Source organism: Culex pipiens, chromosome 3 (assembly GCF_016801865.2).
Source record: "Culex pipiens pallens isolate TS chromosome 3, TS_CPP_V2, whole genome shotgun sequence".
Lineage (NCBI taxonomy): Eukaryota > Metazoa > Arthropoda > Insecta > Diptera > Culicidae > Culex > Culex pipiens.
This window is the reverse complement of record NC_068939.1, coordinates 140914683-140930255: the sequence shown is the minus strand read 5'-3', so window position 1 is coordinate 140930255 and position 15573 is coordinate 140914683. Positions and strand designations below refer to the sequence as shown.

At 38.5% G+C, this 15573-nt stretch overlaps 2 protein-coding genes across 2 annotated transcripts; one reads left to right on the top strand and one right to left on the bottom strand.

Annotated features, from left to right (window-relative positions):
- On the bottom strand, positions 1-1937 carry LOC120417524 (26S proteasome non-ATPase regulatory subunit 11). The gene is made up of 3 exons (XM_039579607.2): positions 1783-1937; positions 628-1515; positions 1-568 (listed from the first exon to the last, which is right to left on the bottom strand). The coding sequence occupies exons 2-3, from the start codon at positions 1438-1440 to the stop codon at positions 125-127; spliced, it is 1257 nt and encodes a 418-aa protein (XP_039435541.1). The 5' UTR covers positions 1441-1515; positions 1783-1937; the 3' UTR covers positions 1-124.
- Positions 1938-6687: 4750 nt separating this feature from the next.
- On the top strand, positions 6688-15573 carry LOC120417525 (N-alpha-acetyltransferase 30A-like). The gene is made up of 2 exons (XM_039579608.2): positions 6688-7865; positions 15077-15573. Exons 1-2 carry the CDS (start codon positions 7005-7007, stop codon positions 15239-15241), a joined length of 1026 nt encoding a protein of 341 aa, XP_039435542.1. The 5' UTR covers positions 6688-7004; the 3' UTR covers positions 15242-15573.

Below are 15573 nucleotides of genomic sequence, written 5' to 3'. Positions count from 1 at the left end.
TTTTCAATAAATTGGACAATTTTTAAGCAAAACGAGAACACGGTTTCAGCACGAGAACAAAATAAACGTGTGTGTGTGTTTGTGAAAGGGGGGGGAAGAAGTCTCTCGTCTCGTCTCGGCTCGCTTACGTCAGCTTCTTGGCCTTCTGGTAGAGCGTGTCCACGACCTTGCCCATGTGCTGTATCGTTTCGAGGGCCGTGTCGTACGTTTTGTCGACGGGGGTTTCCTCGAACACGATCAGCACGCCGATGCCCTGGTCGAGGATGCCGCTGAACTTTTTGTCCAGAATCATCTGCGACAGCTTCTTCTCGACCTGGGCGATCGGCAGGGCGATCTGGGCCGCGATGTACGCGACCTCGACGCGGGCGTACGGCTCGATGATGCGGCACAGGTTCTGCTCGAGCATCGTGTCGTAGAGGGTGCCGAGGTGGGCCTTGACGATGACGTCGTCCTCCAGCTCGTGCTTGTACTGCTTGAGCGCGTCCTGGAAGTCGGCGAGAGAGCGCTTGTGCGAGGCCTGCGCGACCGCCTTCATCGCGTCAATGTCCCGGCCCGAGTAGGTGATTGCCTGCGAAAGATTCGGGTTAGAACTGCGAATTACGCGATTAGGGTTACGCAGCTACTCACCAGCTTCCCGCTGACGATCTGGTTGACGTCGTCGCTCTGGCCGAGCATGATCTTGCACAGCAGCATGTACTTGAGCGCGGTGAGAGCGCGCGCGTTCTGGACGCTGTCGAAGCCCTCGAACGCTTCGTAAAAGTAGGAGAAGGCGGTCTTGAAGTCGCGCTCGTCGGCTGCATGCAGAATGCCCGACTGCAGGTCGAGCGTGGCCTGAACCTTCGGCGCACAGTAGATGGCGTTGGCGGTTGTCCTGGCCGAAGTGAGGGCGGCCCGCGCCTTGGGCAGATTGCTGAGCGCGTGGTAAGTCTTGCTCTCCAGCAGTTGCACCTCGACGAGCAGATTTTTGTCGTCGAGCTTCTTCAGTTCGCGCAGCAGCTGACTTCCCAGGGCCAGCGCTTCGGTGTACATTCCGGTGTCGAAGTAAAGCGCAATTAACCGAGCCTCCAGCGATTGCCGCAGGAAGGTGCGCTTTTCCTGTTTGGCCCACTCGATGCACTCCTTGCACAGCTGGACCTCGATTCCGGTTTCCGCCTCCAAGTCCAGGAACAAATCCACCAACGAACGCACCAACTTGGCGGCTTTGGCCTTGCTCAGGAAGCTCAGAAAGGGACGCGTGACCTTGATCAGATCGGCCAGCTCCTTGGCCTTACCCTCCTTCTTGTACGCTTCGCCCAGCTCCAGAATCCGCTGCTCCTTCTGCCGGATCTGCTCCTCATCATTTTCATCAACCTCCAAGTCCGAGGCCACAATCTTGGACAAGTCCTGGCGGTTCATCTGGTTCAGCGACTGAGCGCGATCGAACATCGTTGCTCCGGCCATCCTTCTACACAGCTGCTTCAACGGAACTTCCGGATCGTAACGTAATTTTCCTCCTTTGTCACGCACGAATCAAACCTGCCAAAAACAAAGATCTTTATTCTCGAACAAACGCCCGTCGTGATTGAGCACAAAAGTTGATCCTCTTGAACGGTGGCGCAGGGTCGGAGGAAGTTGGCGGAAAAGGGAGAAACACGAAGCTTCTGCTCCACAATCGCACAAGTCATCGAGTTGCTACCAACGCAGATATGTCAACAAGGTTACGGAATCGACCGAAATACGGCCAAATTTCACGCCGCCAGCGAAACGCGCACCCATAACCAACTCCCAACGCGCCAATCTTACCTTTGGCGATAATTTCAGCAAGAACGGACCACTTTTTACGGGGAAATTTACGAGTTCAAGTGCGGCTAAAATTTGCTCCTTGCAGCTTTCGCGTTTCGCTTCCTCTTCTTTTGTGACACCACGGGAATGACTGACAGAACGATGGCGGCGGCGGACCAGTTTGACAGGTGATATTGGTAGCGACGACGACGACGCGTCGCAAAAGAAATGTCATTCGGATGGTAGCGCACGGCAGTGCGGCTAGATCGGGCAGATTTGGCCTGGAGAAATTTGAAATGATCGTTAAAAACATGATTACCCTTCGAACGCAGACGCAGAACTTTGCGCGCCAGTTCGCTAGACAATCTTCAGGGGTTGCTTTATTCAGTGGTCGATAACATTTGAGACTACGATGGCAGGCACAAAGTTCTGCGTCTGTGTTCGAAAGATAATCATGTTTTAAGCGGTTTTTTCAGATACTATTTGGTCAAAAATGTCGATGGTTGTGTACTTGCAGTACGAATAAAGGCTAGTATGGAGATCGGAAGGAAAGGGGTCAAGAAACAGCTTTACGAACAGCAGAACAAAGGAGAGGGAGCGTTTTCTTGGGGCTTTTCTTCATCCTCTCTGGCTTGCTTTCGCTGCCGCTGCTGCTCATTTGATTTTTTTCTTGACCGATTCCTTCCGATGTGCATACACCGCTTAAGGCTTTCTAGGCACAAGTAAAAAAAACATCAACCCAAAAATGACGTACTTCCCGTCACAGTGTCCTGATGCAAACAATATAGTTATTGCGTGTACGTACACGAAAAAGATTGAGGTTAAATTTTGTACCGTCCAGCAAAACAAATGGCGTGCAAGTGTGCGTGAGAGCGGGCTTAGATAACTTTATGACTGAGCTCGAGCTGTCAAAGCCCTGCGAAGTATGTTGGCTGACATTTCGAACGGTCAGTAAAAAAAAAACCAGCTAGAAGTCGCCTGACAAAAAAAAAATGCTAACAAGAGATAGAAAGCTTCATGCAAACAAATCTCCAGCTGTAATGTGAACATACTTTGAATGTGTCGATAAATTTCTGTCTAGAAAGCCTTATTGGTAAATTTAAAAAGAGAGTAAAAATCTTTTAAATCAAAAGTAAACACACTTTTGATCACGCTTTTGATACTTAAATACATAAAGGAGGGCAGGCTACTGTAAAACAGAGCGGATTCGTAAATACGAATGGATCTGCATTCGAAATCGAGAATTCAAAATACAAAATTCCAAATTCCAAATTCCAAATTCCAAATTCCAAATTCCAAATTCCAAATTCCAAATTCCAAATTCCAAATTCCAAATTCCAAATTCCAAATTCCAAATTCCAAATTCCAAATTCCAAATTCCAAATTCCAAATTCCAAATTCCAAATTCCAAATTCCAAATTCCAAATTCCAAGTTCCAAATTCCAATTTCCAAATTCCAAATTCCAAATTCCAAATTCCAAATTCCAAATTCAAAATTCCAAAATCCAAATTCCAAATTCCAAATTCAAAAATTCAAAATTCAAAAATTCAAAATTCAAGATTCAAAAATTTAAAAATTCTAAGGTTTTAAAATTCTAAAATTCTAAAATTCTAAAATTCTAAAATTCTAAAATTCTAAAATTCTAAAATTCTAAAATTCTAAAATTCTAAAATTCTAAAATTCTAAAATTCTAAAATTCTAAAATTCTAAAATTCTAAAATTCTAAAATTCTAAAATTCTAAAATTCTAAAATTCTAAAATTCTAAAATTCTAAAATTCTAAAATTCTAAAATTCTAAAATTCTAAAATTCTAAAATTCTAAAATTCTAAAATTCTAAAATTCTAAAATTCTAAAATTCTAAAATTCTAAAATTCTAAAATTCTAAAATTCTAAAATTCTAAAATTCTAAAATTCTAAAATTCTAAAATTCTAAAATTCTAAAATTCTAAAATTCTAAAATTCTAAAATTCCAAAATTCTAAAATTCTAAAATTCCAAAATTCTAAAATTCTAAAATTCTAAAATTCTAAAATTCTGAAATTCTAAAATTCTAAATTTCTAAAATTCTAAAATTCTAAAATTCTAAAATTCTAAAATTCTAAAATTCTAAAATTCTAAAATTCTAAAATTCTAAAATTCTAAAATTCTAAAATTCTAAAATTCTAAAATTCTAAAATTCTAAAATTCTAAAATTCTAAAATTCTAAAATTCTAAAATTCTAAAATTCTAAAATTCTAAAATTCTAAAATTCTAAAATTCTAAAATTCTAAAATTCTAAAATTCTAAAATTCTAAAATTCTAAAATTCTAAAATTCTAAAATTCTAAAATTCTAAAATTCTAAAATTCTAAAATTCTAAAATTCTAAAATTCCAAAATTCTAAAATTCTAAAATTCCAAAATTCTAAAATTCTAAAATTCTAAAATTCTAAAATTCTGAAATTCTAAAATTCTAAATTTCTAAAATTCTAAAATTCTAAAATTCTAAAATTCTAAAATTCTAAAATTCTAAAATTCTAAAATTCTAAAATTCTAAAATTCTAAAATTCTAAAATTCTAAAATTCTAAAATTCTAAAATTCTAAAATTCTAAAATTCTAAAATTCTAAAATTCTAAAATTCTAAAATTCTAAAATTCTAAAATTCTAAAATTCTAAAATTCTAAAATTCTAAAATTCTAAAATTCTAAAATTCTAAAATTCTAAAATTCTAAAATTCTAAAATTCTAAAATTCTAAAATTCTAAAATTCTAAAATTCTAAAATTCTAAAATTCTAAAATTCTAAAATTCTAAAATTCTAAAATTCTAAAATTCTAAAATTCTAAAATTCTAAAATTTAGAATAAAATAAAAAAACTAAAATCCTCCTTAAATTCCAATATACCAAAATTATGAAAATTTTACGGTTCTATCCAGGTTTTCAAGCGAAGATGGCGTTCGAATGGTGAACGTCCGAAATGTCAAAAATCGCGCAGTGGTACCAACATTAGAAAAAAAATGTGGCTGTCATGCCATGGCACTCTTTTTTCGTAATGTTGGTACCATTGCGTGATTTTGACATTTCGGGCGTTCACCTTTCGAACGTCATTTTCGCTTAAAAACCTGGATAGAATTCTTTAATTCTGAATTCGCAATTCGCAATTTTCAGTGTAAGAACGGGCCTTGACCGATCTTATGCACTAGGTTCCCGACGAACACGCACTGCCCTTACACCTACATCTCACCCTTGCTCTGAGTCAGTACGAGCAGCACACTAGAACACGCTTTGAGTGTTCGTGCCAGGCATGCACACCTAGATGCACACCTTCTTTTCCGGTTACGCATTTTAACTCGGCCGGGGGTGGTACATTAAGTAGGGTTTGATGTAAGTATAAGCGCCTAACCATTTATAGTGTGCCTATCAACTTTCATTAAAGCAAAAACTGTTTTATTTTTAGTTTGAATTCAAAAACTTATTGTGATTTACTGTGTATTGTTTTCTCCTGAAATCTTCCCTATTGTTGAGTCGTGTTTATCTGTTGCTATTTCTTCTGTCGCGGTGTTTTGTTACAATATTTTGGTCCTAAGCATTTTATAAAAGTTTTTCAAAAGTACAATAGTAATATTTGTGTTTATTCTTTGATCATTCCAAAAATTGAGTAAGGGCTCGAACCTCATTTGTTTGAAGAAAAGGTTGAAGATTGAAACCAATGGACCGTGAAAGAAATAAACTATTTGAAGAATCAATAGTAAAAGAAAGATAGTAATTGATGAAGTAGATAAAGAAATTAACAACAAAATAAATCGCTGCCAAATTAAGGGAAAACAGACAGTTTGTTACAGCAGCATCAATAAGTAAATAGAGTGGAAAAACGTTGAGAAATAAGAGAATCAAGAAAATAACAGAATATAGATGGTAGATAGAGAGGCTGGATCCTATTAGAGAACGGGCATCCCAAACCAAAAGCACCAATCGAAGCACGAGAACTGTCAAACGGAGATACCAATCGAGCAAAAGACAAAGGATTTTGCTCGATAGGCACCTCCGTCTGACAGCTCCCGTGCCTCGATCGGCACTTCAGGCTTGAGATGTCCGTTCTCCAATAAGCTCCAGGCTCTCTAATGGTAGATAAAAACGGAAAGAAGAGAAACCCCGTTGTGCGATGTTTCAGGTACATCCACAGCAGTTGACTCAACATACTGCGAATCAAAACAATACCGTCTACAATCACAAATTACTTCCCTTTTCCACATTGTTGCGCCCCTTTCTTTTAGCCGTCTCGACTCTGACCCGCGGTGGTCAAAGGTTTACGATCCGTTTCCACAGGCCACCAGCTAGGTCATCATGAAAACCAAGCCAACGTGGAGGTAAGAAAATAGGACACTCGCAAGGAACCAGAGCTATACTGTTCTGATCAAGATAATTCGGATGATCTAACAGAACTACGGATGTAGTTAGTTACGCTCCTTCCAGGATGTTCCTTACGTGGACGTCAACCGAAGAGCACGCAACAAGGTCAGTGCCATTGCATGCTCTTAGGTATCAATCCTTGGCCTGCAATTCTTTAATTCTGAAATAATAAAACTCTAACATTTTAAGATTTTAAATTAAAAAAAAAAAAAAAAAACAATTTAAAATTGATACCCCTGACACAAGGCGGTTTCAAAACCACCCAAAAACAAAAAAAACTGGAAATTTGGTTTATTAGACCTTTTTAAAAAAAACTCCAGAAGCCTAAACGCTTTCTTGCATTTCCTATGCAGATAGAACCTTTTGAAAATTTAATCTAGAAATATTTTCTTTCAAAATTATTAGACAGGATTTTTTTCTGTTTGCAGAGGTTTGCCATCGAAAACTCTGTACCAAATATACCAACACATCTGTTAGCTCTGAGATCTGACATTGTGACATCCCTACCCTGGGGCGCCCTGTTGACAAACGTCATCTGCAGTGAAGGGAGAGAAGGAAAATAAGGTCCATCAAAAATCGTTCGTGACAGTGCGCGAGCGAAAAGAACCAAGTCGGTCGGATTTCGAGGTTTTGCGTGAAAATTTCTGACCAAATTTGCCCCCAAAGGTTTCGAGAGCTATTTCCGGGGCCTTCCGTGTGCTTCGTTTGCCCGCTTCTTCCCGTTATGTAATACCCTGTTGAAGAGTTTGTTTTGATTTGAGCCTTCGAAAGATCGCGGAACGGTTTTTTATTTTTCTTGGGAGGATTTTCGCAAGAGGAAAGAGGAATCGGATCTTATCCTCCTCCTCCCCCTCCGATGGAAGTTACGGCAGAGGAAACGGCAGTGGCAGTGGTGGCAACAGAAAATGGGTTGGAATCGACGGCGACCAGCGGCAGCAAAAAGAAGAAGGCGAAAAAGAGAAACAAGTCTAAAAATATCGGCACAAATCTGAGTCCGGAGCAGCAGCCAAATTCAGCCGAAATTGATGTAAATAGGACTAGCACTAGTGGGAAGCGGCTGCAGAATGGTCTTCTGGAGGAGGACGCGACGACGACGCACGAAAATTCAGTAGATAAAGTTAGTGAAAAGCTGGACCAAGCACTGCAATTGAATAGTAATAAGACCAAGAACGGGCTGACCAACGGGACCGTGTCCGGTTGCGAGGAGCACCATCCGGAGGACGGCACGACCACCTCGAACGGTGCCGTGAGCAAGAAACGGCACCGGAACAAGCATAAATCCAAATCCCAACCGCCGGTGGCCGACGTCGCCGTCAGTGGGAACTGCCAAGAATCGTCGCTGCCCCCCGTCGTCGCTGTCCAGCACTGCCCGGCCAAACCGGTTGCGGAGCCCGTGCCGCCAGTCCCCGAGGAACCGCCCAAGCCCGCCATCGATTATCGGGAGTACGAGTCGGAGCTGCAAATGCCCAGCATCATGGCGCTGATCCAGAAGGACCTGTCCGAACCATACTCGATCTACACCTATCGGTACTTTATCCACAACTGGCCCCGGCTGTGCTTTCTGGCGCTGCACGAGGGCCGCTGCGTCGGGGCGATTGTCTGCAAGCTGGACATTCACCGCCAGAATATCCGCCGGGGCTACATTGCGATGCTGGCCGTCGACAAGGACTACCGAAAGCTCAAGATCGGGACGACGTTGGTGCAGAAGGCGATTCAGGTGAGGATGAAATGAAAATTTAATCTTTGTTGTCGAACTTGAAAATTTTTGGGGAAATTCCAAACTTAGAAAAACGTTACTTAATCCACCTTCAGGTGGTTGGTGCCATTCAGTCAGAATTGCATAATTTCCCCTTAACACGTTTAACAAATTATGCTTCATTACTCATTTCATATCTGGAGTTTTTTTTTTAAAGGTCCAATAAACCAAATTTCCAGTTTTTGCTTTTTGGGTGTTTTTGAGACCGCCTTGAGTCAGATGTATTAAAAAACACCCAAAAAGCAAAAACTGAAAATTTGGTTTATTGGACCTTTTCGGAAAAAAAAACTCCGGATATGTTCAATATTTCTGGTTCATCGGCAAGGTCTTTTGATTACCCATTAGGGTGACAATAAATAAAATCGTCATCAGCGATACCCCCTGAATCGTTTCTTTAGGCAAAAATAAGGAACTTTGAGCCAAATCAGTTAAGGTTTCAGGATCGTTAATTCGCAATTCGCAATTTTCAGTGTAAGAACGGGCCTTGACCGATCTTATGCACTAGGTTCCCAACGAACACGCACTGCCCTTACACCTACATCTCACCCTTGCTCTGAGTCAGTACGAGCAGCACGCTAGAACACGCTTTGAGTGTTCGTGCCAGGCATGCACACCTTCTTTTCCGGTTACGCATTTTAACTCGGCCGGGGGTGGTACATTACGTAGGGTTTGATGTAAGTATAAGCGCCTAACCATTTATAGTGTGCCTATCAACTTTCATTAAAGCAAAAACTGTTTTATTTTTAGTTTGAATTTAAAAACTAGTTGTTATTTTACTGTATATTGTTTTCTCCTGAAATCTTCCCTATTGTTGAGTCGTGTTTATCTGTTGCAATTTCTTTTGTCGCGGTGTTTTGTTACAATTTTTGGTCCTAAGCATGTTTTAAAAGTTTACCAAAAATACAATAGTATTATTTGTGTTAATCCTTTAACCATTCCATAAATTGAGTAAGGGCTCAAACCTCACTTGTTTGAAAAAAGGGTGAAGATTGAAAACAATTGACAGTAAAAGAGAGTTTGTTTTATAAAAATCAAGTATCAATAGTAAGAGAATGATGAGTGTATTTTGAAGAATAAAAATGAGAAGCTAGATGTATTAGATGTAAAATTAGACAATAGTTAATAAATAGAGATACAAAACAAGCTTAGATTATAGTAATGATAATTTATAGGTTAGATAAAGAATCATTCAAATAATTAAATTCGCAATAAAATCAAAAAAGATTAGGCGAATGATAAATAGACTTGATATTACTAGTACATTAAGGAAAAGTATATTTTTAAGGAAACAAAAAACAAAACAAAGTTTGTTACAGCAGTATCAATTGATAGAAAAGAGTGGAAAATCTTTGAGAGATAAGAGAATCAAAAGTTAGTAAAATTAAAATCAAATGTTGGATATTAAATAAAAGAATCAGTGAAGAATTGGGAATCAGAAGAGCAAAATAAAAATAGGAGATAGGTGGTAGCTGAGAATGAAGAGAAGAGAAACCCCGTTGTGCGATGTTTCAGGTACATCCACAGCAGTTGACTCAACATACTGCGAATCAAAACAATACCGTCTACAATCACAAATTACTTCCCTTTCCCACATTGTCGCGCCCCTTTCTTTTAGCCGTCTCGACTCTGACCCGCGATGGTCAAAGGTTTACGATCCGTTTCCACAGGCCACCAGCTAGGTCATCATGAAAACCAAGCCAACGTGGAGGTAAGAAAATAGGACACTCGCAAGGAACCAGAGCTATACTGTTCTGATCAAGATAATTCGGATGATCTAACAGAACTACGGATGTAGTTAGTTACGCTCCTTCCAGGATGTTCCTTACGTGGACGTCAACCGAAGAGCACGCAACAAGGTCAGTGCCATTGCATGCTCTTAGGTATCAATCCTTGGCCTGCCGAAACGGCCGAGGGGTTAATGGATACAAAATCATGTTTAATAAAAAAAAACTTTTTTCAAACTTTTATTTGATTTCAAGGCACAATTAAAGAAATATTAATAGTAAGCATTGTAAATCCCCTCGTTATTTTTCGTTCAGCCTAGTTAGCGAGCAGCATTCGGTGACTGGGCTACGTTCTCTGTCCAGTTACCAAACAAGTACAGTATAACATTCTTATCTTGTCTTCATGCTATGCGTTTTAAAAATGAACGCATAAAAATTTGATTAATCTTTAGAATGTAGGAATATAGTTCAGAGATCTCCCCATTCTTATCTTTTTAGTTCGTAAGTCAATCAATTCTTAAACCTTGAATAAATTTTGTTTCAAACCAGAATTCAACTTTTGAGAAAAAAAATTGATAACCTCCTAAACCTAAACAGCGCTGGTTACGTCAAAAATAAAAAGTGATTTTCAGATTACGTGCAAACATTTTATTTAAACAAAATTGGTCTTATTGGATAAAAGTTACAGCCATTTGATTGCTTAAACTAAAGGAAGGGAACATCGAGCACCTCAAGTGTTTAAAATATCTCAAAGTTTTTTTTTAAATCGAGATATCTTAATTTTAAAATGTAACAATTCAATAGAAAAGTGTATGTTCCGATGTTAAAATTAAATATATTTCGTAGAAACTCAAAATATGGCAATAAATTTTAAAAAATCGTGCAAAATAACATGAAGCAACAGAAATCAGAATAATTTTCGAACTTTAGAATCCCTGTTTTTTTTTATTCTTGCGAGCCCCAAAAAAATAAATTTGTTTTTTTTTTTAAATTATATTTTAAAATCATTTCTGTAGAAATATACAAACTATTGATTTTGGCGCCCCAACTGTTTAACATAAAACACTGCAAAAATTCTCTATATTATGCTTTTTTGAACTTTGTTGATATGACCCTTAGTTCCTGAGATATTGCCAGGAAAGTTGATGTTTTCTAAGTATCACCCAAACAACCCATGATTTTCTAATTTCGATATCTCAGCAACTAATAATCCGATTTACAATGTTAAAATATGAAACATTCGTAAAATTTTCCGATCTTTTCGAAATAGTAGTTTATGCAACAAGTTGCAAAAAGAGGATTTTTTCAGCACGAGTCGTACATTTATCCAACGAGGTTCACCGAGTTGGATAAATACGAAGAGTGCTGAAAAAATCAAGTTTTGCAACGAGTTCCATACAACATTTTTTGCAATTCCAAAAAACACACACTGAGTGAAATTTTATGTCAAATTTTCATGTATTTTGTCAATAAATCGTTTAAATCAAAAAAAATGTTGAAAAGTGTTACTTTTCAAAACAAGTGCTGAAAAGTTCAACTTTTCAGCACCCATTTGAGTGCTGAAAAGTAGAACTTTTCAGCATTTATTTTGAAAAGTGTTGCTATTCGATTCTGTTATTTTTGGTACAGAAAAGTAGGCTATTTCGTCGTTCAAGAATGACAGGAAAAGTAAGTAGTTTCACGACGGAATTGCAAAAAAAATATTTTCAATTTTTTTAAACCTAGACTAACATTTTAAAAGGGCGTAATATTAAATGTTAGTCTTGATTTAAATTTTTTGAAAAAAATGTGTTCGAAAAGATCGGAAAATTTCACAAATGTTTCATATTTTAACATTGTAAATCGGACCATTAGTTGCTGAGATATCGACATTAGAAAATGGTAGGTTGTTTGGATGAGACTTGGAAAACATCAATTTTCCTGTTTTTAAATACTTGCATGGCAATATTTCAGCAAGTATGTGTCGTATCAACAAAGTTCAAAAAAGCAAAATATAGAGAATTTTCTCAGCTTTTCAAAAATATTTTTTTTAAAGGTGGACAAACATGGGCACTAATTTTAAAAAATGAAAAAGTGCGACTATTTTCAAAAAAGTTACCTAAAAATGGCCTTAACTTGAAAACGGTGCACTTTATCAAAATTTCACTAAAGTACTTTTTTTTTTTTTTTTTTTTTGGGAGGGTGGTCCAGCCGCACATCGTTGATGTTGAAACCTCTAAACTGGGCCCTCGTCCTGTCACGTCCGTCAGTAGTCTTGTCGTACATTACAACTAGAATCAGATCTGCCAATGAATTAGTACACTTCGACCAAATAAACACTGACGCTGTATGGATCTGACTCTAGAATAAATGCACAGTTGAGTGTTATTCATAAGTCCAAAATGTTCAATTATTCATTTAAGTCCAAATATTCATTTGCTAACTACTTTGGATTGAAAATCTAAATTTTAATCTAAAATCCTCTAAACTTAATGTTCAAAAGTAAAAGTTCCTTTAACTGTTGTAGTACTACTTCTATCAAAAACAATGAAAATTTATGAACTGATATACAAATAGGATAGAAACCGCGATTTGAAAAAGAAATGACCATTTACGTCAAAAGATCCGTAGTTCCTCGATTCGCAACAATGGTCAATACAACCATAATCCGAAAACCGTTAGTTCAACAGATCAACGAATTTTGTCCGATATCATTACATTATTGATTGATCGAGACTCTATGGACAATTTGACATAAAAGAATGCCTAATATTCTACATCAATCAAAGTTTATTGACAGCATTACTCTTACTTAACAATTGCAACTAACTTTAACATCAAATAGATTTGGAAAGGATACAGATTTTTTTAAATGCTAATGCTAAGCAACAAATCAATTGTACTATCCTGAAGTCCCAACCTAAATCCCACATTGTGATAGTGAAAAAGTCACAGAAGCAGCGGTGTCTTGTGCAATTGTGATATTTTCACTATCGGAGAACTACCTAGTTCACGAAGACAGCTTATCGGTCAACGCTTAAGCCCTGGGGCTGCGACAAAGCGAGTTCTCGTAGCATGAAGTGGTGTCCATAGTGCTTATAAAAAAGAATGTATACCCAAATTTTAACTAATACACTAGGATCAAATCATGCCCCTTGACTTTACAAGGCCCAGGGATCAAAATTTCACTAAAGTACTTTTTGATTGCAAATTTGATTTTACATCAAAAAGTGAATGTGAAATATTTTTGCGACCAATATTTCGTTTTTTTTTTTAAATCAGTATTGATTAAAAAATTTTTGGGTCTCGTGGCGCAGGGGTAGCGGCTTCGGCTGCCGATCCCGATGATGCTATGAGACGCGGGTTCGATTCTCGCCTTATCCACTGAGCTTCTATCGGATGGTGAAGTAAAACGTCGGTCCCGGTTTCTCCTGTCTCGTCAGAGGCGCTGGAGCAGAAATCCCACGTTAGAGGAAGGCCATGCCCCGGGGGGCGTAGTGCCAATAGTTTCGTTTTTGATTAAAAAATTTATGACTCAGTCAAAGTTTTTTGCACAACCTGGAAATTTCTGAAAAGTTGGCATTTGAAGTCCTCTAAAACATATTGTTCGGTCGGGACCGAACTACGGAGCGTGTGGACTGTAATTTTGGCGACGGCGGACTCTCGGGTGCGGTCACCCTTGGTGGACAACGGAGGAACCACTTTTCGGAGGCAGAATCGGATGGAGGGCGGATCAAACTAATGAATTACTAAACTAAACTTCTATTTCTCATAGTTCACAAACGATTCGCGGTCGGGGGTTTGCTTCCTCGGAAGCCGGTTCGGGGTTCGCGTCGGATCGCGTCGATGTTGGGCGAAACTTGCCCTCGCGTGTCGTACACCTCCTTTTCGGACGGGAGGTGGATCAAGAATGCTGCTGACGTCGTGGTGTGGAGCAAAACTAGCGGTACTTTCTGTTGTCGTTGCACGCGCCGTTTTTCCTCAACTTTGTGTGTGTGGTTTGTTTTGGTTAGCGCTCCCTTCAGCAACGCTCGAGTGCACGCTAAACTCTTTCCGGACGGAACACATATAAAAAATCGAAAAAATTAAAAATAGTGTTTTTTGCAAATCAAGTTTTTGTGACAAAAAGTTAAATAAAAAATCAACAAATTTATTTTACCGTGTTATCCGTATCCATACCTACAACTTTGCCCAAGACACCAAATCGATCAAAAAATTCCTTCGAAAGATACAGATTTTTGAATTTTCATACATCATTTTTGTATGGACAGCTGCCAAATTTGTATGGAAAATTATACGGACAAACTAATAATGCAATATGGCTTCTTTGGGCATACCGAAGACACCAAAAAAGTTTCTGCCGGATTAAAAAATACAAAAATTAAAATTGATGAAAAAAGACGGAATTTTTAAAATCAAAAAATGTAATAATGCTCCAAAAATAAAATTCAAAGAAATTATAATTTCAAAAATGAAAAAAACTAAAATTCTACAACTTAGAATTCAAAAACGTTACTTAATCCACCTTTAGGTGGTTGGTGCCTTCCTCACATTCATTAAGAGAATACAGGGCCTCAAAAAAGTTTAAAATAACTCTGAAGTGCTTAGTACTTTTGATAGGGTTGTCAATAATTTGGGTTCGTTGGAAAGGTCTCTTGATTACCCATTAGGGTGACAATAAAAAAAACGACACCATCGATTCCTTAGGCAATAATAAATATCTGTGCCAATTTTGAGCCAATTCTGTTAAGGTTTAAGGGTCGCTTTTTTATCGTTGAAGTTTATATGGGGAAAATCGCAAAAATGTATGGGGAAAAACATCGCTTCAGGATTTTGGCAGCAGAAGGCGCAGGTCTTGCCCAAAATTGTCAAAGTGTGAGATTCCTGTAGGAAATTTAATTTCCTATAATTTTGTCGAAGAGTGCAAGAAGATCCGAGCTAGGGGGTATCTCTTCAGGGTTTTTTTTAATCAATTTTTCTTGTCACCCTAATGCTTAACCAACAGCCTATCCCATCAGTACATAAGATTGAACATCTGACAACCCTATTAGGAGTATATTAGTCTGAGGAAGGCACAAACCACCTCAAGGTGGATTAAGTAATTCAAAATTCCAGAATTTAAAAACCTTAGTTTTTGCTTTTTTTTAAAATATTTTTTTATTTTTCAATTCATAAAAACGAAAAGAATGCGCAACATTTCTTACCTGCGTTCCATAATCTCCGTACTTAGCTTATCGAGAAATTAAAAGTGAGAGTGTGTGCAACATGGAGTTAAACTTTCTGTGAAGTTGCTGTGAAGATTATCATAGCACTTTGAAAAGTTTAACTCCATGTTGCACGCACACACTCTCACTTTTAATTTCTCGATAGATTTTTGAATGCAAAGAATAAACAAATGTTGGTGATGGGCTCAAACATTGGACATTTAACAAGTTTTTTTTTATTTTTTCCTCATCACTCATCCAACAGGCCATGCTCGAGGACGACGCCGACGAGGTCGTGCTGGAGACGGAAATCACGAACCGACCCGCCCTGCGGCTGTACGAGAACCTGGGCTTCGTGCGGGACAAGCGGCTCTTCCACTACTATCTGAACGGGGTGGACGCGCTGCGGCTCAAGCTCTGGTTCCGATGAATGCGGTCAACAGTGAGGCCACTTCTTGTACTACTCGTAACCCGTATCAACAACTCAATGTACTGCTGCTAGTTTAAACCGCGTGTGGTTCCAGGATTCTTCGGAACGCAAAAGGGCAATTTCATGATAGAGTCGTGACGTTATCTCGATGAAGCTGGATAGCAAATCGAATCGAGGGTCAACACACACACACACGCACGCGATGTGGAATAAAGCAAAACCAAGGTTCATAATTTATGTAGATGTACTTCGTTTTCTTCTTATTTTCTTTGTAGCGGCTGATATTTGTGTCTACCAGACAAGAAGACGAAATCATGTAACAAATTGTACTA